Source organism: Vombatus ursinus, unplaced genomic scaffold (assembly GCF_900497805.2).
Source record: "Vombatus ursinus unplaced genomic scaffold, bare-nosed wombat genome assembly UNPS02014794.1, whole genome shotgun sequence".
Lineage (NCBI taxonomy): Eukaryota > Metazoa > Chordata > Mammalia > Diprotodontia > Vombatidae > Vombatus > Vombatus ursinus.
Genome location: NW_020954572.1, coordinates 11735049 through 11759677, shown reverse-complemented (window position 1 = coordinate 11759677; position 24629 = coordinate 11735049). Strand labels below are relative to the sequence as shown.

At 34.8% G+C, this 24629-nt stretch overlaps 1 protein-coding gene across 5 annotated transcripts in view; it reads right to left on the bottom strand.

Moving 5' to 3' along the window:
* The window catches only part of G2E3 (G2/M-phase specific E3 ubiquitin protein ligase), a 65898-nt gene that overhangs the window by 16687 nt on the left and 24582 nt on the right, over nucleotides 1-24629 (bottom strand). For 3 of the 5 annotated variants that reach the window (XM_027870125.1, XM_027870127.1, XM_027870126.1), the window contains 9 exons: nucleotides 21095-21196; nucleotides 18075-18199; nucleotides 15468-15633; nucleotides 12395-12501; nucleotides 9999-10115; nucleotides 7053-7177; nucleotides 6826-6958; nucleotides 4199-4330; nucleotides 2399-2458 (listed from right to left, as the gene is read on the bottom strand). In XM_027870125.1, coding sequence (XP_027725926.1) covers nucleotides 2399-2458; nucleotides 4199-4330; nucleotides 6826-6958; nucleotides 7053-7177; nucleotides 9999-10115; nucleotides 12395-12501; nucleotides 15468-15633; nucleotides 18075-18199; nucleotides 21095-21196 — 1067 coding nt within the window. Of the gene's footprint in view, nucleotides 1-2398; nucleotides 2459-4198; nucleotides 4331-6825; nucleotides 6959-7052; nucleotides 7178-9998; nucleotides 10116-12394; nucleotides 12502-15467; nucleotides 15634-18074; nucleotides 18200-21094; nucleotides 21197-23369; nucleotides 23565-24629 lie in introns of those variants that run through there. The other 2 variants (XM_027870129.1, XM_027870128.1) reach the window with 2 other exon arrangements.

Below are 24629 nucleotides of genomic sequence, written 5' to 3'. Positions count from 1 at the left end.
CACCCAACTAACTGCCATTTTAAAACCTGAGTTGCCACACATACTCCTTCCTAATCAGAAGTACTTATGTCAAATATAAGAATATTTGTTTATGAGGGTCCTAACAAACTTTAAATTGAAAACTTGCCCCCACTCCTAGTGAATGCAGTCTTCCAGATAAGGGTTCAAAAGGTCTTTTTGTTGGCTACTCTTCACAATACAAAAGTTTATTTTTCAAAATGCTTTCACATGAATTATCTCATCTCATCTTCACAAAATCCCTGAAAGGAATAAAGGGCCGATTTTATTATCTATGTTTAATATATAAGTGGTAACTAAGAGATTATGTTATTTACTTAAGGTCAGTCATATGGCTACTTTGCTGAACTGCCTGATTTACCATAATTGCTCCCTCTGAAAAAGTTAATTTGCCTATCAATGAAGGCTAGTAGCAATAACCTAAACATTTTTCCTGGGGTCAGTACAAACTTATAACATGGGCTCTTAACAATGATCATATAAACAGAGTATGCATCTCTCCTTAAATTTCCTGGACCCAGAAAATGTATGCCCTTCCCCTGGCTATTTGAAACCTTAAGCACTGGCTTAAAAGGATAACATTTAAAGCACTCTAGAAGAATAACAGGAATAGCTGAGCAGAGGGAGCAAGGATAGCCACTGCTTATAAGGTTGGAAAAGAGGCTAAGCTGGTTGGTCTTTAAGGACATTATGATAGAGTTTTTATTATTTTTTTCTTAACAGTATTCTAATACAACATTAGCTATGGCAAGGTACTTATAAGCAACTGGATTTCCCAGACCCAGCTCCCATCCTCCATCTCTGAAAACAAGATCTGATACAAGGGTATTCATTCAGATGCACTTTCCCTGTCTCTCCTATTCCTCTCTAGTTTTCTTTTAATTTTCAAAAGAATATTTAACAGTAATGTCTTTTGCATTTTTTTTTTTTTGGTGAGGCAATCAGGGTTAAGTGACTTGCCCAGGGTCACACAGCTAGTTAAGTGTCCAGTGTCTGAGGCCTATTTGAATTCAGGTCCTCCTGACTCCAAGGCCAGAGCTCTATCTACTGTGCCACCTAGCTGCCCCATGTCTTTTGCTTTTATATCACCTTCATTTCCAAATATCTCCTTCTTCTTTCTCTACTCAGAGAGCCATAAAAAGAGAAAAAAAAATTCAACAAAACCAACCAGCACATCAACCAAATCTCACAGTATATGCAATATTCCATACCAATAGCCCTCTACCTTTCCAATAAAAGGAGATATATTTTCTAATTTCTTCTTAGAACTGAGTTTAGTCATCATAATTACACAGGTTTTTTTTTCTATTTACACATTGTTATAATCACAGCTTAGTTTTTTTGGTTCTGCTCTCTCCACTCTGCATCAGTTCAAGTAAATAGAAATCTTTCCATCCTTTTTTGAATTATTAGTTTTCATGATTTCTTATCGTACAGTAATTTTCCATTACATTCGCTTACTAAAATTTGGTCATTTCCCAATTAATAGGCATCTACTTTGTTTCTAGTCTTTTCCTACCACAAAAAGCACTACCAATACTGTGCAAATTTTGATGTAAATATAAACCTTCTGTATTATATATCCTTGGGACATACGTCTTGTAGTGGAATCTCTGAGTCAAGGATATGGACATTTTAATCATTTGTTTTTAAAAGCATAATTCCAAACTGCTTTTTCAGAATGGTTGAGCTTCACAATTCTAAAAAAGTGTATGTGTGCCTGTCTTTCTGCAAACCCTGAAAATTGACCATTTTCATCCTTTGCCATCTTTGCCCATTTACTGGGTATGAGGTAATACCTCAGAGTTGTTTTGATTTTCATTTCTATTATTAGTAATTTGAAGGTACCTTTCATATGGTTCCTAATAGTTTGCAATTGTTCTCTTGAGAACTATTTGTTCATATCTTTTAATCACTTAACCACTGGGAAATGGCTCTGAAGTGATTTTGTGTTAATTCTCTACGTATCTTAGATATCAAACCTTTTTTAGCAGAAGTATTCCCCGCAATCAATAGCTCCCCTTCCTATCTCAGCAGGTTAAATTGTTTGTGCGAAAGTGTTAAAATATCATCCTTCCCTAGCATTTGCAATCTGCCTCTATGTTTACTCAGTGACTCTCTCACTCTTTCATTCTACTTTCACTCTCTCAATAACCATGGTTCACTGCCAGATGCTCCTTTATCTCTCTCTCTCTCTTGCATACTGTTCTAATATGCCAACTCCATTTTCACTCTTTATACATCATAAATATCCACAGCAACTTATTCTTGTATATCCATTACAAATCATCATCAGACCCAATGGGAGACATTCTGAGGGAGTAGTAAGAGGGAAGAGTTTGGAATCAAAATATCTAGATTCTAATTCCAAATCAGCTACTTGCTGTGTGATCTTGGCAAGTCATTTAACTTCTCTCTCTGGAACCTCAGTTTGTCATTTCTAGAATGAAAGAATTAGATTAAATTACCTGGAAGATCCTTCTCCATTGCTAAAGCTATTATTCTCTTATGGGTATGTATTTTTGTATGTAAGGGAGGGTAGTAAGAGGTAGAATAATAAACTTCCCACCTTCCCCCAGGGTTATTAGCCCTAATAATATCGTCTCCTTCCCCTGGTTGTAATGAGAGGCTTGTCCTAGACATGGCACCACCTCAGATGGATTCCAAAAGATAAGGATACAAAAATATTCACAATAATGTAATATGATAGCAAAAAAACCAAAAAACCAAAAACCAAAAACAACCCCAAAAAACTGAAAACAAAGTGAGTAGTAGAATGACTATAATGGAATATTATTGCACCATAAGACACTATGGATGTAAGGAAGTCAGAGAAAGGTGAGAGTACTTGAATGAACTAAAAAGCTTAGTAAAATAAACAGAACCTGGAGAATAATATATACATAATATCTATAATAATGTGAATGATGACTAACCAAAAGGAATTCAAACTCTGAGTAACTACAGTGACTAATCTTATTTCTAAAAAAGAGATGACAAAACATACCCTCCCCCTTTCTAGTAGAGAGCTGGAAGGCAATAGGTTCAAAATGTCAGATATGGTTATTGTCCATTCATTTAGCTTGTTTGTATCTTACAAAAGGAAGGCTCAATGAGGTAGGTACATGAGAGTGGGGAGATACAAAAAAATGACTGTTGTGAAAACAAAGGTATCAACAAATCTCAATTTTTTAAATTAATGAAAGAATGGCAGTCTCTATTACAAGATAGAGAGAACATTGGCCTTGAAACAGATTTATTATAACCTAGATTCTTCAATAATTCTTTATGGAGAAAAGTAGGCAGTCCCTCTAATAGATAACTGGTGAAAGTATGTGGTCATAGAGTTAAATATCTACCTGTCATGAGGTCTGAGTTTAAATTGTGAGTTCATGTACCCAATCACCAGTTCCCACTTCTGATACTGACAATAGAACATTCCACACTTTGCCTGAGGGCATCTCCTACTTAGTAAACTTCAAAAGAAGTAGCCATAGTTGTTCCCTTGTTCTTTCTACCACCCCAATATTAAACCTTCCAAAATCACTGGGAAGACCTGATTCCCATTACGGTGCTGTCACAGACCCAATTCCCTTCCTATCACTATGAAGGCATACACTCAATTACCTTTTGTCCCTCATATTTCTAGTGCTCTATACTCATTTTTTACATATACCCAATAATTATTGGACCCTCAGTTTTATCTTTCATATTCATGGTCTATTTTACTCATTTATTAACTAAACATTCTAATTCTACTCTTCATGAAAAAGTTCCCATCTTTGCTCATCTCCAATTCTACTTCAGTAATCACCTCCTCTTTGTCCCACCCCGACAACAGAAAAAAAAAGATAACATCTAGATCAGGTGTTCTTGACCTTTTTTGTATCATGGACCCCTTTGCTGGACTAGTGATGCCTATGGACCTCTTCTCAAAATGCTGCTTTAAAATGCATAAAATAAAATATATAAGATTACAAAGGAAATCAATTATATTGAAATACAATGATAAAAGTACACTTTAAAACATGTTTACAGAACTTAGCTTAAAGATCTTGATTTAGATCCTAAACCTAATGGGAGATCATTTAAGATTATAGATAGTTTTTTATAATCCCCTACCATTTTTAACCATAATATATGCTAGCAAATAAAAAAAAGTAGTATTTCTGCAATATACCTTTTAGTAGTAGAAGGATTCTTTGCAGCAACATTAATAAGTGGTGGAATTAACCTGAGTCTTCTAGAACATGGTGGTCTATCTAAACAGGAATTAGGAGTCAAGCTTCCTTGACGTAATATCTTTGGTGACCTAGAAAGAAGAATTATTTCAAAAATGAAAACATTTCTGTACTTTCAAACAAGAAACATTCACTTAATAATAATAGGTCCTTAAGTTTTTACTTATAGTATACAGCATGTTCTAGAAATTGTTTAGAATTATTCTAAATTTGTTTTATCTCAATGCATCCACAGCAACATGCCAATAGGCAAACCTTCAGAACAATGTTTAAAATGCTTCATATTCCTCAAGTCTAATGATTACATCTTCACAGCTTTTCCTTTCTCTTCTGAATCTCTTTACCTACTCACGCAACATGGCATAGTGGATAGAGAGCTGGTTTTGGAGTCAAGGAGACTTGAGTTCTACTTTGAACTCTTACTCCGGCTGTATGACCACTGGCAAGTCACCTCACCTCCTTTCAGTGTTCCAGGCAACTCTAATATTGTAAATTACAAAGATAGATCAGTCTGCACTGGTAGAGGAAGTTTCCAGGAGCTCTCTACAAAAAAAAACCTCTCCCCAAAAAAATCACTTTTTCATTATGTATTGTTGTCCTCTGTTTTTCTAGAAAGAATAATGAATTCATATACAACGGAGAAATAAGCATAGGATTTCTGGGTCATGTGGGCATTTATTTTTCCAATCTCCATGACTTTTTAAACCTCCCCAAAACAGAAATTATGCACCAGAGTCAAAATAATTTCAGCTGCTTCTATGGTCTGGGACACCAAAAATCCAAAAGAAGGTTAAAAATAACAACAACAACAACCAGGAACTGATGCTCACTGACCCTGAGCTCACTTAGCACCCCTCCCCTACTTCCCATGCTCCTAACAGCAAGACTGTACTAGAGGATCCAAGGACATGACACAGACATATCAAAACACTTTCCTACAACTTGTCCCTGTAACCCTCTTCTTTCCAATGTCATGGAGATCCTGGCTTTAGGAAACTAGAGAATGTACAACATTTGCTTGGCAGCCAGCTTGGTCATAGCTCTTTAGAAGCAAAAGCCTGCTGGAGGTTGCAGCCTAGAAGCAAAGCGCTCAACTGCCAGTGCCAGACCAGAGAACTGAGGAATAGACGAATAGGACAAGTCACTAGGAGAGGACCCCAGGCATGTGGAGGTTGTGTAGTACTCTATCAAGCCTGAGGGAAAGAGTACCCAGATGGGGCCAGTTCTGACCACCCAAAAAGTCAGCTGCGGCAGAGATCTAGGGTGGTGAACTAGGAATTGTTCAATGTGGGCAGAGGCCGAGATGTTTTGAAATCTACTCAACAAGCATTTATTCAGTGCCTACTATGTTCCAGACACTTGGAACAGAAAAAGTGAAACAGTCTGTACTTTTAAGGCTCTTACAGCCGAAATGGAGGTTGGGGGGAGGGAGAGGTGGACAACACGTGTGTCTCGTGCTCGCATGAGCACGTGTATGTAGAATAAACAACAGAGGAAGGCACTAGCAGCTGGGAGGAGGGAAGGGGTAGGATCTGTAAAGCCTTTATGTTAAGGTGGTGCTTTAATTAAGCCTTGAAAGAAACAAAAGTATTTCAAGAGGTGGAGGTAAAGAAGAAGCATATTCTAGGCATGAGGAATTGCCAGTAAAAAGAGCCATGTATCAGATGAAATGAAGAGTTGTTTGGGTGTTATTGCCACTGCAATCTGAGCATCACTATTTTAGGTGATTAAAATTTCATTATCATCTAAAGATCAAATTCTATTCTCATTTAAGTCACCAACTGTGAATGACCATGTAGAGAGCAAATTTTTCTCAAGCACAATTATTCAATAGTCATTCACTAAATGGATAAAAACTAATTAGCATTTTACTATTATGAATTAAATAATACATTGTGTTTATTATATTTAATGTTCAAAATAATTTTGATATTATTGTGTTTGTATGTATAGAAAATGTACCTACTGTCATGTGATCTGCAAATCTAAAGTATTCATTATGTTTAAAAATGACATGGCACATATCAACATTTACTGATTATTGGAAGATAAAAAACAGCAGTTTCTCCAGTCAGTCCTTTGCCTTCCCTAGGTCCTCCTAGTCTTAGTTCATTACAATACATATTAGTAAAGTTTTCTACTTTCTATATTATCAGTTATTTAATATCCATGTCTCCAAACTTCTCTTAACATCAACATTTTCACCCTGGAGATGTGTCTTCTATAAGGCCCACTCTTTTAAAGTCCCTACCCTGGACCACCATTTTATGTGTGATCCAGGCCACATTAACTTACCTCAGCACCACTATTCTCTAGATTTCATTCCTCAACTTGTACCTTTCTCTCCCCTGCTTTCCAGCTGTTTTTTCTTCCCTCATCATAAAGTTAAGTTCCTTGAGGACAGGGCATTTATATCCCTAGAATTTAGCACAGTGCCTGGCTCACAGTAATCACTTAACAACTGTTTTATCTATCTATTTAGCATTTAACATTCTAAGAGGAATGTTCTATCATTTCATATTATAACCTGCTCCAATCAATTTTTCTTCCCATATAAATTACGTACCTGAGCAAATCTTTGTTCTGAGTTCTAGGGGACTGTCTGGAGAATTTGGGAGAGGGCTGCTCCAACAAACAATTAGTAATTCCAATATTTTCTGTGTTAGGTAGAGAGCGTTTTTTTGGTCTTTTGAAATCCCCTACAAAATTAAATTCTAGTGTTAGGTAAGAATATTTTGAAAAGTAGTAAGTGGCTGAATAAAAGCATATTGATTCAGAACTAGAAAACATTACCTGAATTGTAGATAATGCTTCTGCACTCAAAGCATTCCCAGTTTTGTCTCCATGTTCTTATTGAGGAACAGGCTAGATGTGTTCCTCTAGATCCACAATACTGGCAGCGTTTTATTTCCCATTTACTAAGGAAATAAGGGAAAAGAGGTAATTATGTTTAGTTATTAACACATGAATAAGACACAATTTTACAGCACTGCTATTCTTAACCACCCTCCACTTCCTTTGCAATTGTTCACATATAGATAGATCATCTGCTTTGGGATTATTTTAATCCTTCATTTTCTTGTCTTTGCTATTCTGTAAATTTGCAAACCTCCTCCTCTGCTAACTAATGCCTTTAAAGGAAATGTGTACAAATTTTAATACATACACACACACACATACACACACATACACAATACTAAAAAGAATAGAAGAGCAAGCATTCCTTTGTATTTGAAGATGCGGACTGATAAAGACTGACATTTTTATAGAAGCTGAAAAAAAATAGTGAAGCTGAATAGCTAGATAAAACCCCCAGATGAGGTGATTTGGCTCTGATTTAAGTGAGGCACATGTTTATGCTATCTTTTTTATTACAGGGTAATATTTATTACATGGTACAGTGCAAGTTATGCTGGATTTAAAGTCAAAGGACACGAGTTCAAATTCTAACTACCATTTTTCCTGTGTATCAGTATGTAAGTAACTTAATTTCTCAAAGTCTCAGTTTCTTCATCTGCAAAATAAAGCTGTTAGGTTAAATAGCCTAAAGACCCTTTCAACTATAAATCTTACTTCTAAGACCTTTCTCATTGGTGGTGAATGTGTTCCTGAAAAAGGACACTCAGACACACAAGTGACAATGCTGGTGCATCACTGAGGCAACCAAAATCTCCCTTCTCTAACAGGCTTGCCATGATAAAGGAACAGTTTTAGATTTATAGAAAATAAAATTAGAAGATTACAGAATGAAAGACACACAATAGGAGTCCATCAAAATTTTAAGTTTTAGTAATAAAACATTTGAAAATGATACATGACACCTGTATTAATAAGATCCAACTATCAAATAATATGTGAGAATTGTTTTCCCACACTGTAAGTTGTATTTTGCTAATTTGTTTAACAAACATTCAGGATCGTTATAGAATCCTAGATTTAAACTTGAAGGAAGCCCAGGGGTTACCTGGTCCAACCCCTTTATTTTATAGCTGAGGGAGGGAGGTGTGGTCACTTGCCCAAGATCACACAGGTAATTAGTATAAGAGGGTGGACTTGGATTTGAACTCAGGTCCCATGACCTAGAAAAAAAATAAAACCCACTACTTTTCCTTTTATGTACCAGAACTGTATCAGATTGAGAAATAGAAAGATAAGGGGGAACTCTGGCACAATCTATTTAACCTTAGGTCCCAATTATATTGTTTTATCTAATCCAGTCTCCCTCTGTAAACATTGTAAGATGGATGGATGGAGTAGAATGATGAGTTAAAGTTTCTCTGTGTACCACCAGCCCCTGGCCTGTGACTTCCATACTACTTTATATATATGTATATAAACATATATAAACATATATATAATTGCTGAGCATTTATGCCTATCATACAAGTTACTCACTAGGTTTTTGTCAGCAGGTTTGTTGAAAGAATTAATATAGACAACAATTTTTACTGCAACCTTTTGTGGGAGACCAAATCCAATTCTTAAGTCATTTTCACCAATTGTGGCCATAATTGAGGATAAATTGAGTAGAAGATACAGGACAAGGAGGAAGAAACCTGCTGTCTCATAGTTTTATATTCCAAGAAAGAAAAACTAGAGTGGAAACATAATGGAAGAAGAAACAAAAAAAGAAAATAAGATGAAGAGGGCAAAAGACTTCAAGCAAAAAATAACAAGGTAATTACAACAAGAAAAACTGTAAACAATATAGAGTTAAATAGCATTTATATTTTGAATATTCACAGTTAGATTATGCTATCATAGCTTCTTCATTAATGTTGTTTAGGGGAAAATGTCAGCAGAAGTGGGAATTAACTATAAAGATTAAATAGGGTTCTAACATTACTCCTGTATGTGTGTACTTATTAATACATTTAGAGGAAATGAATACTTATAGCTTTGGAAGCATATTAGAAACTGAGATAATTGCATTAACAGAATTGCACAGGGAGATTCAAGCAAATTCAATTTAATTGTTCTTTGTGTATGAGTGGTACAATTCAAAGTGACCCATTCAATTATATTCAATGATTGTCCTTTTAATTCAGATCCCAGCTAACTAGGCAGCAGTTGCCCTAGGACCTGCACAAATAGAAAAGGATAGGAAAAATACAGGTTGCAATACAGTGGGTGTAGGACAAAGATAACTGTGCAAAAAATAAAAATCTCTTGCTACCTTATGTTCCATGACCTCTGCACCTTTTGGGGACTAAGATCTCTCATACATGAGCCTTGATAGAGTGAGAGAGGACAGGGGAGATGGTAGAAGAGAAGACATGATCTTTCTGTTAACCAGAAAACATTCACAGACACCCTAAGTATCCTCAATACAACCTAAAATATGCTAACCTTCAGAGATTTGGGATGAATGGCAACTGGTAGAAAAAAATTACGCGCACACGCACACACACACACACACACACACACACACACATTCCACAAATGTTTCCATTTCCTCATGCTATAGAGGAAAGTACACTGGTTCTTGGGTCAGACTGTGACTTACCTACCTGTGCAACCTTGGGCAAGTTACTTAATTCCTCTGGGTCTCACTGTCTCATATCTGAAAAACTGGTTGGGAGAGAGGTGGGAGGAGGTTGACTAGATGACCTTAAGTCTTTCAGCTTTAAACTATGATCTTATGACCTACCTATTCCCATCTCCAAGTAAAAGAATGCTTATTATTACATACAGTACATATTTCTATAACAACAAATTGGATTATATATTCACAAATACCTATCAGGTTCATTATATTCTCTTCCTTCTTTACAACGACATCTTCTTACATCACAACGTTGGTAGTGCTGCAAAAGTTCTTGATATGCATTTTCTTCCAGTTCCCAAGATGCATCTCTGCAAAGTATAGATATGAAAAACCTCTGATATCATAATGACATTTAGAATCTCATGATTCTAAAAATAAAAATAAAGAATAAGAATAGACATGTATTCACTTATGTACGGATTATCCATCCTTTCAAGATTTAAATTCAGTAGTGCAATTTTTATTCTACAATTTGTTACTCCTTTAACAATGAGGTTTCAAATGTTAAACAGATAATTACAGAATTTACCATTTTTTAATGTCATCTATTATTTTTCCCACATATCTCAACTCACAGAAACACTGAAATTGTCAGAGTTGGGAAGGACTTCAGAGGCTAGTTAGTCCAACACTAACCCTAAAACAAAATGCCCTCTATGACATTTAAGACAAAGAACCACCCAATTTTTGTTTAGAGACTCCCACTAAGGAAGGTACACTACCTTCCACAAAAGTTTATTCCTCTTTTGGGAAGACATACTTTCAAAGATCCCCAAGTGATCACATCTGCCAGCTCTTTCAGTACCCTTGGACTGTAGTTCATCTGGGCCTCATGCCTTGAATACTTCAAAGACAGCTAATATTCTCATATTATTATTTTATTTATCTTGGGTATCTACTCCCCTTTAGGCAATATTATTCTGTCTCCTTCAACCTAAAGATAATGCTCCTTGGAAAAGAAACAATAGCAAAATAAAAGTTGAACACTTCAATTTTCTTTCCACCATCCAATATCATCATCTTACCCTTTCCCCTCAATATAGCTACAAAAGAAGCAAGACGAAAAACCCTTCTGGTTATGTTGTCCTAACCTTTCCTTACCAGCTTGGTTCAACTTTCTTGAACTTTCTTACACATTCTTGTCTAACCCAGGATGCCAGAGTTATGCCTTAATTTCTAAAATTTCATTTTGAAGTATATTAGACTTTTGGCATACATGAACCAATTCAAATGGTTATGCAGCTAAAATCATTTTGTATTGACTCAGAAAATACTGAAGATTAAATAGATTAAATACTGAAGATTAAATAATAGGTAAAATTCTAAAAATGCATAGCACTCAAAAACTCAACAAAACACAGGAAATATAGTATGGTTTAGTAGAAAGAATATAGAACTATGATACTTGATTTTAGTCCTGGCTTTTTTTTTTAACTTACTTGCTATGTGGCCTTGGGGAAATCATAACCTGCGTGTCATTTCCCTTGACTGTAAATAGAGGTTGGATATTATACTAAGCATACTACATATACTAAGTATATTATATATGGGATGTATGACTATATGGAATAATAATAGGATGAGATTTATCCATTTTAGCTTATGCCATTAGTTTAGGTGTCATAATATATTAGTTACTTGCATTTATCCAACTGTAAAATGAAGTAGTTAAAGAACTACTTTTCATGATCAAACACTTGGTGATTATTTTGCATAAGAAATAAGTGATAAGCTTTGGCTTCAAAGAAAAATTCATTAAAATGGATAATTATGGAAAAGAATAGAAATTCTGTTGCATGTATAAGTGGTATTATGAAAAGAATATGAACTTGATTATTTTAACAAAAGAAAACTTGCTATAGTAGAAATGTAAACTTTGAACAATTATATCTTGAAATAAATTCAAAGAGTTTTTATTACTAGAAATACCAAAAACACTTACAGCAAAAGTCTAAGAAAACACAGTCCCAATGTATATATCCATTATACCACCTATAGAAAGTGCTCTATAATAATTCTAATGTGCAGGTCAAACCTGTGTTTCTCAAAGCTTTTATTTTTCTCACAGTAAGATAAAATTTTAAATTCTATTTCACTGAGATCAGTCCCTTTTTATTTTGTTATCTAATGGACGCCTGTCCGTATTAATATTCCTAGACATACACTGATTACAATGTGTTTAGTATATTATTCTGAGTCAAAGTTATTTGAAAATTTGATAATTTTATAAGGAATGAATCTAAGGTAAATTATTTAGTAAGAACGTTAAAAATACTAGTTTAAGATGGTCTTTGAGATCTTCATTAGCAACTAACATTGAAATACTATAAATTAGGAACCCCAATAATTCTTCAATGATGAGGTTGTACAGACTGATATATTCTGTTAGGGAGGGAACAAATGACATGAAAGACAGCATGGCCAGAAGCTGCCACAGCTATCAGCCCATATTATACAAATAACTGTATTAGCTACCATCTGATAATTGACTGGGTCGGAAAACCTTGAGATTCAAATATAATTTCTTAGTTATTAAGCCCCACATTTAAAATGCTGTTTATTCACCAAGAAGCTAAAAGCAACTCACTTTTCAGGAATATGAATACCCATTCTCAACATTTCACTCTGAAATTTATCACTGTTATTGCATAATGGGCACTTGAAGAAAAATTTTCCAGCACTGAGTGCCTGAACCTATAATGGAAAGTAGGAAAAAAATTAATTCTAATCATTTATTTGGTCTGCAAGTTACATTTCTAAAAAAATAAATATTTTTTACTTTAAATAATGTGGAAATATATATTTCATGCCAATTAAAATACAATTGAAACAAAAACATACCTGTCATGAAGAACAACGAACTGTTATTACTAAAGTAATGGAATTTATGAAACATGAACAAGTTGACATTTGGTATAAATTTTTACACATGGAATGATCAAACCCTTGAGGTAATTTTTTCAACAACACTCATACGATGAATTTTTTTACTAACAGGTAATCATAATATAATAATGATATCTATGAATTGTTCTGAGACATCTTATATGTTATGTCGTAGTGGAATAAATTGGATTTTCAACATTTTTTTTCAAGGAAACATAATACTGTCACTTTCAACTGAATCAACAGCTGATTACAAAAGTTAAAGGCACAAGGAGTTTGAATGCCCACCCTGTGTTTGTAAAGGTAAGGACCTACATTCTATTCTTCTTTGTATTCCCCTCAAAGTCTTGCAAATAGGAGGCATTTGTTCAATTCCACGAATGTTGTGTAAGTGCCTGCAATGTACAAATTACTATGCTAAACTCTGAGAATTCAAAGGTGATAAAAAATAGAGCTCCTACCAAAGAGCTTACATGCAAACTGGTGGGATTAAAGGAGGGAAAGGGGTGCAGGACATACACAAATGTATATATTTATACAAAGAAGCATAATGCTTATGACAGGAGGGAATCAAAACAAAAAAAAAATAAGGGAAGGAAAAGATCACTTTAAGGTGAAAGGAATCAGGGACAGAGGTGGCACCTAAGCAGGTCCCTAAAGGATCAGAATTTTGAAAGGCAGAGATGTAGAAGGACATGAGGGAATGCCTATTCCAAATCCATGAAGGCATAAATATAGGTCAAAATATCCTAGATAACAACCAGCAGTACTGTTTGGTTGAAATGTGAAGTCCATCCAGGTTGAATAAGTATGAAAATATAAAGATAAACTCGAGTCAAAATGTAGAAGGCCTTAAATATGAGCCTAAAAAGTTGGTGTTTGATTCTTAAAGCAATAGGGAACCAACTAAAAGTTTTTGAGCACAGAACTATGTATCAGGAAAGACTACTTGAAAAGCTGTTGAATGCATTAGAGAGGGTAAATACTGGAGGCAGAGAGTATTTAAAGAACTGGTGCAGGTGATTGCTGAGTCACTATACATACATACATACATATATACACACACACACACAACACACACACATATGTGACTATGATATCTTGGAGAATGGGAAAAATATGGCAGAACTGGAAGAGAAAATTGGTCCAAATTTTTTATAAAGGAGAAAAAAAATGGAGTCTGCAAAAATTAGAGGATACTGAGGTTGATTCCTAGCAAAATTTTCAAAATAAATTACCAAAGGTATGGTTAGTTAACATCCAGAAAAAGAGGCAGTGATCACAAATAGCCAAAGTGGCTTCATTAAGTACAAGTTATGCAAGGAGAACTTTGTTTCCTTTCCTGGCAGTTACTAGAATAGAAACCTGCGGAATGCTAGAGGCATAGTTTGCCACATTTTAGCAATGCACGTCAGTGTCTCCCATGCTATCTTCGAGGAAAAGACGCGGAAAAGATGAAGACATAAGAGCTAAAACAACAGCACGTAGTTAGGGAGTTCAAAATGAATAGAATGAATGGCCCCATTAATGATTCAATGTCAAATTGTAGAGGTCTGCATAGGAGGGTCCAGTGATCTGTCTATGACCTTAAGGAGTTTAACCTTTTTATCAATAACTTGGATGAAGGCATAATGAGCACACTTTCTAAATTCGTGTATGAGCCAAAGTTGGAGGAATAATTAAAATATTATTTCAGAATAAGAATAAATTTTTTTTTCACCAGGTGCAAAATTGGGGCTGATAAAATATAAAACTTAATAGATAAAATAATTGTTGTATAGTCACTTACATTTGAAAAATAAGAGGCTTATGGACTACAAAATCAGTATCAGTCAAAAATGCTACAAAGCAGCCAGATACTTAATGAAAATTTAGGCTTCACTAAAAAAGAAACTAGGAAGGTTAAGTATCTCACTGTACCCTCCTCTGGTCAGACTTCAGCTAGAAAATAGCATTCAGTTCTGGGTACCACATTTCAGAAAGTCACTAAAATACTGAAGAGAGTCCAGGAGTGTGACCAAGATAATGAAGGGTCTTGATATCAAGAAATTGAGAATATTAACCTGGAGAAGACTTGGGGGCAAAATGATAGCAATATTTAAGTATCTAAGTGCCATTCTAGAGAAAGGGTGCTAAGTTTGTTCTGTCTGGCCCCAAAATGTAGAATTAGGGGCAATTGGTAAATTGCCAAAGGGGCAGATTTAATTTTCACTTAAAAAATTAGAACTATCTAAATAAGGACTAGGTAGTTCCCCTTACAAGGTCTTCAGTCGAGGCCTGGAAGTTACATTTAAAATTGACAAGACTGTCCTACTTCTCCACAAAATCCTTTGAGGAAATGATGTTTACATGTATCACTTAAATTCTATTGTACTGCCTCATTGTGACATAAAGGTGATCCTAAGTTCCCAAAGCTAGGTCAGCGGGAACCAAGTTCTACTAAGTTACACCGAATGTGAATATACAACCAGTCATAGACTATATGTCTGCTGTCCAAGGACCAGCCTAGAATAATTTCAAAGAAGTGACAAGGCTTCAAGGTGATTCATTTTTCAACCAAAGTACCTGGAAACCCACCAATTATGCTATAAAGGGAGCCAGAGCATGTACCATCAGAGGGTATATTTATGATAAAATTACAGATCCTCAAAGTATTGAACTAAGTATAAACAGGAACCAGAATGAAAAGACTAATTCTACCACAATTTAAAGTCAAATTTGTTAGTAAAAACTTTTTGAATAAATTATTAAAAAGCACAAACATGTTATGTTACCTGCAAACAATCTCTGTGAAACCAGGCATTTTTACAACAAGGACTTCCCAAAATGCTGTATGTTGGAAGATGTTCAACATATTCCAAACAAATGGTGCATTTTGAAGAAACTGTACAATGGCTAGACGGTGTATTCTGAACAGGCCGATGATCCCAACAGAATGATCTTTAAAGAAAAAAATGTGTCCACTTTATTTGGGCTGAAGAATTATACTTTATATAAATAAGACAAATAAGTCATTCAAGTCTCTCTCATGATTAACCAACAACAAATACATTGAAACTTGCTTTAACATTATTCTCAAAGATCTTTGGAAGGAGCTTTTAGTGATCACGTTGTCCTTACAATTAAGAAATCAGAGGCTCAGAGTGGTTAAATTACACAGCTGGGATGGGATTAGAACTTAGGTCACTGAGTGAAAGGCCAGTATTTTTTCCACTGTGCCATTAATGTTAAGAGTCATTACAATTTTGCCTCTCACACAGTATTTAAAGAGATTTGCCTTATACAGAATTCTGAGCTATAGTAAAATGTTATTTTCGGGTTGTAGTGGATTAGTAAAAACCTGAGTGTGCATGTTATTTCATAAGCTAATCTATAAGACTGCACATATGCTCAAAAGAAACTTACAACTTAAAGGCAAAATGCTTACATGCATAAAAATTAGATTCCAAACAAATAACCTCCTCTTCCCCACAACAATAATGATAAAAAAAAGCCCTTTAACTTATCATTCAATAAATTTATTTTCATTTTTATTAAATACAGGATATTAACTACACTAAATAACTACTCTAATGCCATTTCATGGTATGGAAGTGTCCCTAGATTCCCAGCTATGACATCTGAGGACAAAGTCTAGCAAGTCCTATTAAGTTAGGAAAGCTTCAAATATGGGTCCAGTGACATCTGTTGTCCAAAGACAAACCTAGCTAAATTCAGAGTTCATCAAATTGGCTTCAAGACTTTTTTTGTTTTTTTGTTTTTTGTTGTTGTTTGTTTGTTTGTTTTTTAGCTATGGTAACTCCTGAAAACTGTTATGACGTTGTCGGAGGAAATGCACATTGTGAAATTATAGATTCTTAAAGTATAAGACAACATCTATTTTTTGAAATGTCAGTTTAAGTAAAAGTGAAAAGAACATACTCATATTACTGCCAAAAGGCTAGAAGGGAAAAATATATAAATTCAAATCAATTTAGTTCAATTCACTAAGCATGTATTAAGCACCTACTATATGCAAAGTACTGTGCTAGAAACTGGGGATAAAAAGACAAAAATTAAAAAGACACTCTCCTGAAGAAGCTCACATTTTACTGGGGATATGGCATGTAAGCAGATAAGTTAATAAATAAGAATTTGAGAAGATTGGTAACATTAATAATGAGGGAAATCAGGAAAGGCTTCCAATGGGAGGTAACACCTTATCTGAGGAAAGCTAAGAATAAGGATAAGATATGAAGGTAGGAATGGAGATGATTCCAAACATACCCTCTAGAGGTAGGTCTTTGAAAAGGCAAAAGATGGGCGGGCTGAGTTACGAAACTTGCTGAATGCCAGTCTGGCAGGACCATTCAGTAAATGAAGACAAGTAAGTTTGGAAAGGTAGGATATGCAAAGGTAGAAACAGATTATGAAGGGCTTTATATGCCAAAGAGTTGGCATTTTATCTTACAGAAAACAAAGTGCCATTTGAGCAGGGCAGTGACATGGTAGCCCTGTATTTTTAGGAAGATTTTTTTGGTAGCTTTGTGGAGAATGGAATGGAAAGAGAAAACACTGAGAGCAGAGGACAGTTAGGAGACTATTACAACAGTCTAGCAACAGACTATGAGGGCCTGATGGTAGGGGCTCTATAAGGAAAGAAAATGGATCTAAGAGATGCTGGGAGACAGAATTGGCAAAACTTGGCAAATGATTATACGTAGAGGATAAAGGAGAGAAGAGTCTGAAGTGGCTAACCTTTCAGTTGAAGTTAAGAATAAAACATGAGTAAAACAAAGTTGAGAGTAAAACAGTCATCATAATACAAGAACTCATATTTCAGAATGTCATTTATATTTTACTCAGTATGAATACTTAGCTCTTTGGAAAAAGTACTATATGTTATTATAACTGTAATTAATATTAACAATGGAAAATCTAATGAATTTGTACATTTCTCTAAGCATATGAAAAGGAATAATTGCATATTAATTCTCAGTGGTATTATTATGGACCTTAAACTTTAAGTCAAGTGAACCATAGTCCCTCGACTATAAAAGTTAAAGTCCTCTTCCTAAGGCCAAACAATGGAGAGTATTCTTTGAACTAGTATGTGCTTGGCACACAGAAAGCGCTTAATAATTTTTTTTCATTGATTCATTCACAGTTTCAGAAAGGGATAACAAAAAGAGGCTAAGCGTGTAACTTGAGGGCAAAAGTAGGGGTGGAATAAAAGTAGACAACATCAAATTGGCACTAACAAAAAGCTTCTTAGAGCAGAAATTAAACTACTGGTGGCAGGGATTCCACAGCATTGTATTGTTTTATCAGGGTATTTAAAATGTACTAAATTAAGATGTTTTCTTCATTATATTCAACAGTAAAGTAAAATAAAAACTTACCCAAAGTTTCCAGTAAACTGGAAAATACACTGTTTCTGAACTCCACAAGGGAAATGATAGCTTCGTTTACATTTGCTGGCTACACATCCAATTGAAGCACCACTTTTCTTGCAAATACAACATTTCTAAAACAAAACAACAGAAAAACATGGATTATCTCAGATGAATCCAATTACAAAGGATTTACATTAAAATAAAAAGCCAAGATACTCATGAAAAAAATGAATACTTTTTTTTTTTTTTTTTTGCTTTTTGGTGAGGCAATCGGGGTTAAGTGACTCTTACCCAGGATCATACAGCTAGTTAAGTGTCAAGTGTCTGAGGTCTCATTGGAACTCAGGTCCTCCTGAGGCCAGAGCTCTATCCACTGCGCCACCTAGCTGCCCCCATGAATACCTTTTAACAACATTAAAATTGCTTTTATAAGGATATCAAAAATATCCTTATTTTTGATAAAGTAAAGACTTAGTAAGTTTCCTAATCAGACTATCATTCCATTCTGATTTCTAGAGGTGGTCTAGAAATAAGAGTCTATACTCTGCTAGTTTAATAAGGATATGGACTAGACCTGCAATTTCATTAGTCTAGGGAACTATTAAGGAAACTCCTCTACCAATGCTAGTTGGCACTTTCTTTGCAATGTACTATTTAGAGAGCCATTTCAAGCACTGAGAAATTAAGTGGCTTATGTGATTGTAGTAAAGGTCAGTGGCAGCATTTAAACACAGATCTTCCTGACTTTGAAATTAACTCTCTAGCCACAACACCATGATATTTTGTAGAGAAGAGGAAGTAAATTATGAAGGTATATTTTATTATGGGAAATAATAGAGCTTGAGAAATGCAACTCAAAAAACAAACAAATCATGTTCTTTTCAGACAATAAGTCTGTGACTACACTACTCAATCAACTCCAATGGCTTCCCATTGCTTCTGGGATTAAATACCAACTGGATATAAGAAACAATGAATAATATGAACAAAGAAGTATAGGAAGACTTCTATGAACTGATGAAGAGTGAAGTGAGTGGAACTGGGAGAATAATTTATTACAGTAACAGCCACATAAAGACAACTTCAAAAGATTAAAGAACATTTATTAACACAATGACCAATCATGATTCCAGAAGACAGATGATAAAGCATGCCACACACCTTCTGAAAGAGAAGTAGTTGAGACTCAGGGTACAGAATGAAACATATTTTTTGGACACGGTCAATGCTGAAATTTGTTTTGCTTGACTATGCATATTTGTCACAAGAATTTTACTTTTGTTTTCAATATTAGGGGTGGGGTGGGAGAAAAAAATCAATTTTTGTTCATTGAAAAAATAAAATTTAATTAAAAGAATAAAATTAATAGATGAGAACATAACAATCTTACAGGATAGATACAGAATGAATTTCATGTAAAATGTGGATAAATAACCTGCTTTGTATCATAATATCCAGCTACATGTAAAACTTTCATTTGTGTAGTGTATCTATATCTATAAACATGGTATCCCAAGAGTTTTAATGCAGTTTTAAGCTACACTATAAAAGCTTTAAAACTGCACTAAGATTTTTGGGACACTCTGTATCTTTATATTGCCAATTCTAATCAGAACAATCAGGCTATAGACAACTCTGTCTAGCTTCAAGTACTATTCAAGAACATGTTCTAAGGCCTAAGCTAATCTCAAAAGGTTGCAATGTATCCCTGGAAAACTTTCCTGACAGTGCAAGAACTTGAAAAGACTAGAATCTTGAATATAGAAATGCCCTAAAATTAACAGAATGCTGAATGGCAAGTAGCTGCTCTGAACTAAGAACTAACCTAGATCCAAAGCCCAGACAGATTGCCATTTCCCCAGACCTAATGCGACACAAATTCATACCAAAAGAAAGAAATCTAGAGGTCTACATGGGAAGATTCATAATTTTATAGGATTCGACAAGAAAGGTTTCTTATGGAATGTTAAGGGGTTTTCTGAACTTGTCTTTTTGAGCTGCCATATTTTCTAAAAACACTGGACTCAAGAGTATGCAGTATGCCCTGAGTGTGTCAAGGATGGAGCTGACAAAATGTATTGTTTACATCCCAAGCTGGACCCCCTGTGTGTCCCTGGGAATCAAGATAGGTGTGTCACTCTGCACTAGGTTGAGAAGTTGCTGAGACCCTTGTAGATAAGCAGACCATCTTATCTTCTTGATTCCAGGACTGGTGCTCTATTCACTGAGCCACATAGCTCCTCCTAGACCATCCTATCTTCATAGTCTAGCACAGGCGTGGGGAAACTGTAGCCTCAAGGCCACATGTGGCCTTCTAGGTCTTTGAGTGCAGCTTTTTGAATGAGTCCAAGTTTTATAGAACAAATCCTTTTATTAAGGGGACCTGTTCTATTAAGTTTGGATTCAGTCAAAGGGCTGCACTTGAGGACCTATGGGCTACATGTAGCCTCCAGGCCTGCAGGTTCTCCACCCCTGGTCTAGCAGTTTTCAAGAGAACCCAAAGAGTTTTGTCCTTTTCCCACCTTTACTGCAATTTTCCCCCTCCCATGCCACACCCCCATAGGTGGAGATTTCTAGTGCCTCCTTCCTTTGTCCTATGGTTATAAAAATGCAAAGTTCTGCATGGATTGTGAACTCTTTGGGTTCCACATGCATGTTCATTTCTCTTGTAATAAATCTAGTTTTCATGTAAGTTTTGTGAAGTTGTGATTTCCTTATGACACATTGCAGTCTATTAAGATTTGCAGCACCAAATCTCGAATTGTCATTAGTTTAAGATGTTCCTTGGGTCAAGGAGGGTTGCTGAAATACTGGCATTTAACTTTGTTGAGAATCACTTTTTCACTATTTTATTTTTAAAGATTATAAATTATAATTGACTAATATTTACTATATTTTATAGTAGTTAGCATGAAAACATGAACTTAATATCTTAGAAATTTCCAATGTAAACAATGTTAAAAGAAAAAAATTCTTATGAATTATATAAAAGATATTTAAGATAATATTCAAAATTGCCTTCTTACCAGCTTAGAAGCTCTATTTACTTCCTTCTTGATATCTTCTATTAGAAAACCATAAACACCTTCTTTTTCTTCACCCCTCTGCCAAATTCCACTTGACATCAACTAAGAAAACAGATTTAAGTTAGAAAATAAATCATGACAACCTACTTTTGAGCAAAATATCTACCCTTTCAAAGCGTATCTCTCATTAGCTTCTTTAGCTATGCGACCTCACAAATATTAAGCACACTAATTCCTATGATTACTTTTCATGTCAACAAAGCAAGATAATACTTATGTCCTTTGATTTAGGTAACTTATTGTGATAGGTTCACAGATTATATGGGAATCACAGATTTAGAACTTTATGGTTCTAGGGGACTTCAAAGGTTACCTAGTTTGAACATTTTACAGCTATGGAAACTGAGACTCAGGAAGGTAAAATTGCCTAAAGTCATACAGGTAGTAAGCATCAGAGACAGGATTTGAACTCAAATCTTCAGACTCTAACGCCAGTGTCTTTCTACATTATCACACAGCCTCACCAACCAGGGACTGAAGACACAATAAATAAAGACGAATAAAAAAGAGGTAAAAGAAGTTATTTTTAAAAATCTTTATTGAAAAAAAAAAAGATTTCATTGGTTCTTGCACAGTCACCAGTGCACAGACACTATGAACAATGGGTATATTTTTTAATGCCAGTATTAAACATCAAAAAACTACATGGAGGGCAGCTAGGTGGTGCAGTGGATAGAGCACCGGCCCTGCATTCAGGAGGACCCAAGTTCAAATCTGGCCTCAGACACATAACACTTACTAGCTGTGTGACCCTGGGCAAGTCACTTAACCCCCATTGCCCAACCAAAAAAAAACCAAAAACAAACAAAAAAAAACTACATGGATGTAATCCCTTCCTAAACCATTTTTTTTCAGTGACTTTTCTGCTTTTGGGGTTAGAAGCAAGTGTCCCCTAAAACAAGGACATTTAGTACCAGTGTCAATATTATCGAAATTTCAGGTCTTCTACAAAGAAAAGTTCCACTAACTGTAAAACTGAACTCTCTACAAATATAATGTTTTCCAGTATTGCTCAGTACATTAACAAAATTAGTGGAAAAAGTTAATACAACCACTAGAAATATAACAATGCTACAGTTAGCACACTATTATCAAAGTGAGATCTGAGATTGGGGGAAGTTTTATTCAGGAAATAATTCTACTGAAGATAAGATAGATACAGAACATAAGTATTTAAATTGTTAAGATCTTGAAAAGTCATAGTTATTACTTCTTATTTTTAATCTGTAATGCTTCATTTTGCAAATTATAAATACTGCCTATGGATCTCTCTTAATCAATATTCAATTAAATTCTAGTATAAAAAATAAACCAGAACATTATATTACCTCTTTTAAAATGGTATTTATACTTCTATAAATATGTAAGATTGAAACAGAATGAGGCAGGTTCCCCACCCCTGCTCTAGAGTTTTCATTTGCAAAAGCTAATTTAAAAATTTCTATGAATTATAGAAGGAAGTAGCACGGTTAAGTGAAAAACGACTTGGTTTCTTTCTTTCCTTTTGAATCAGAGTCTGGAACCTCCTCATTTTAGTTTTTCCATTTCATTTGGGCAAATCATCTTTATTCTCTTTTTGGTAAGTCACGTTTTTTGTACATGAACATTTTCCCCCAATTTATCTTCTATGCTATCTTTTTGGGTTCAGGTTCAACCTCTTCAGGGATGAGCTTAGCTGACAATCTTGCTGACTTTCTTTTAAGGAAAGGGTAAAAGGGATGTAACTACTATAATGGGAGGTACAGAGCTGCAACTAAAGCCTGACTCCTCTGTCTTATTACTTCTCTTCCCACAGCATTTGTTCCTGGTACCTAAGATATAATTTTTAATTAAATTACATATAATTTGGGACAAATCAGCCAATTACTGACTTCCAGTATGACTTTCATTATAGAAAAGGCATATGGAATAATAAAAGCTTAAAATTTTTATTTTATTATAACAGCTCCTTTTACTTAAAAACAAGTATATATTACAGGTGTTGTGATCAATTTTTTAAAGTTACATTTCTTACTGTATAGAAAACAACAAAAATGATTAAGTTACTGACTTAACATGGATTAGATACAGTGACCATTTTAAAAAAATCAACAGAGAAGTGTGAATTGTGAGCAAATATTTAATTTATAGGTAATAGGAAAATAATATTCCAAGAATATGAAGAATGTTGGAGATTTAGGATTACTCTGTAGCAACTTACTCTCCTTGTATGTACCTGGATCTCTATATATTTATTCACTGTATCTGACTGTAACTTCAAAGCCATTTGATTGGCAGCATTTTTGCTCCGCCCTTTTTCCTTCTGGATACTCTTTTTTCCTTTGAATTCTATGAACTTCTTTCTCCTGGTTCTCTTTCAATTTATCCAACTATTCCTTCTTGGTGTCCCTTTGCTGCTTCTTCTATTCCCTGAAAGTATTCCAAGGTTCTAGGCATTAGCCCTTTTCTCTACTCTTTTTTTTTCTATACCTTTCCCCCCTTGATCTCACCTGCTTCAATTATCACTTTTCAATTAGCCAACAAAATATTCATTAAGTACCTACTATATGCCAAGAATGCAGAAAGCCCCTAAAAAAGACAAATTGTACATAAGAAGTAGTTTCATATACAATCTCCTTTTATCATTCTTTGAATATTGAGATATTCATGTTGATGTTTATTAACATCCTAGGAAAAGAAAAAAAATCTGAAAAAAATACTCAGTTTAACACAATTTTTTTTTAAATCTGAAGTTTTCACCCATTCCCCCAAGCTGTGAGGTAAAACTGCATGCACAAAGATACATATACACAGAGAGAGAGAGAGAGAGAGAGATCTGGAATTTTTTGCTTACTTTTAAACCCACCTTACAAGTAGTAATGAGCAATAGTAGCAACAGTGGCATTAAAATATTTTTTAGTCAATTTTTTGTTTATTCAATGGACCAAAGCCAGATATAGTCAGTAAAATGCAGCTATGCCTACGAGGTGTCTGATGTTCAAGGTTTGTCTGGCCTTTCTATTTTTGGTACTGCTGAATGCTGGTACTGAATTCAAATTTTTTTTTTGACAAGGAAAGAACTAACTACCATAGGGTCCATATGGGCCAGTGTTGGCTTATAATTTACATTTATTACCATCCATACTGTGAGGTTATAAGACCAAATCTATTACTTCACAAGGATGGCCTTGGGAAGTAGCAATATGACATTGGGCAAGTCATTTAAACTCTCTAAGCTTTTATTTCCTCCTGTAGGATCAATTTATATTCCCATTTGACATTTAAAGATCTTCACAACTTGGCCCCTTCCCACCTCCTTAAGCCTTCTTATACATTACTCTTCTCCAAATACTTCACAGGCCAGCCAAATTGGTCTGCTCATTGTTTCTCATACATAAAGCTCATTTCCCAATTTCATGCGACTCACTGACTACCCAAGAAGCCTAGAATGCTCCTGTCTCAGCACTTTCACTTTTTGGAATTCTCCTTTTCCCCT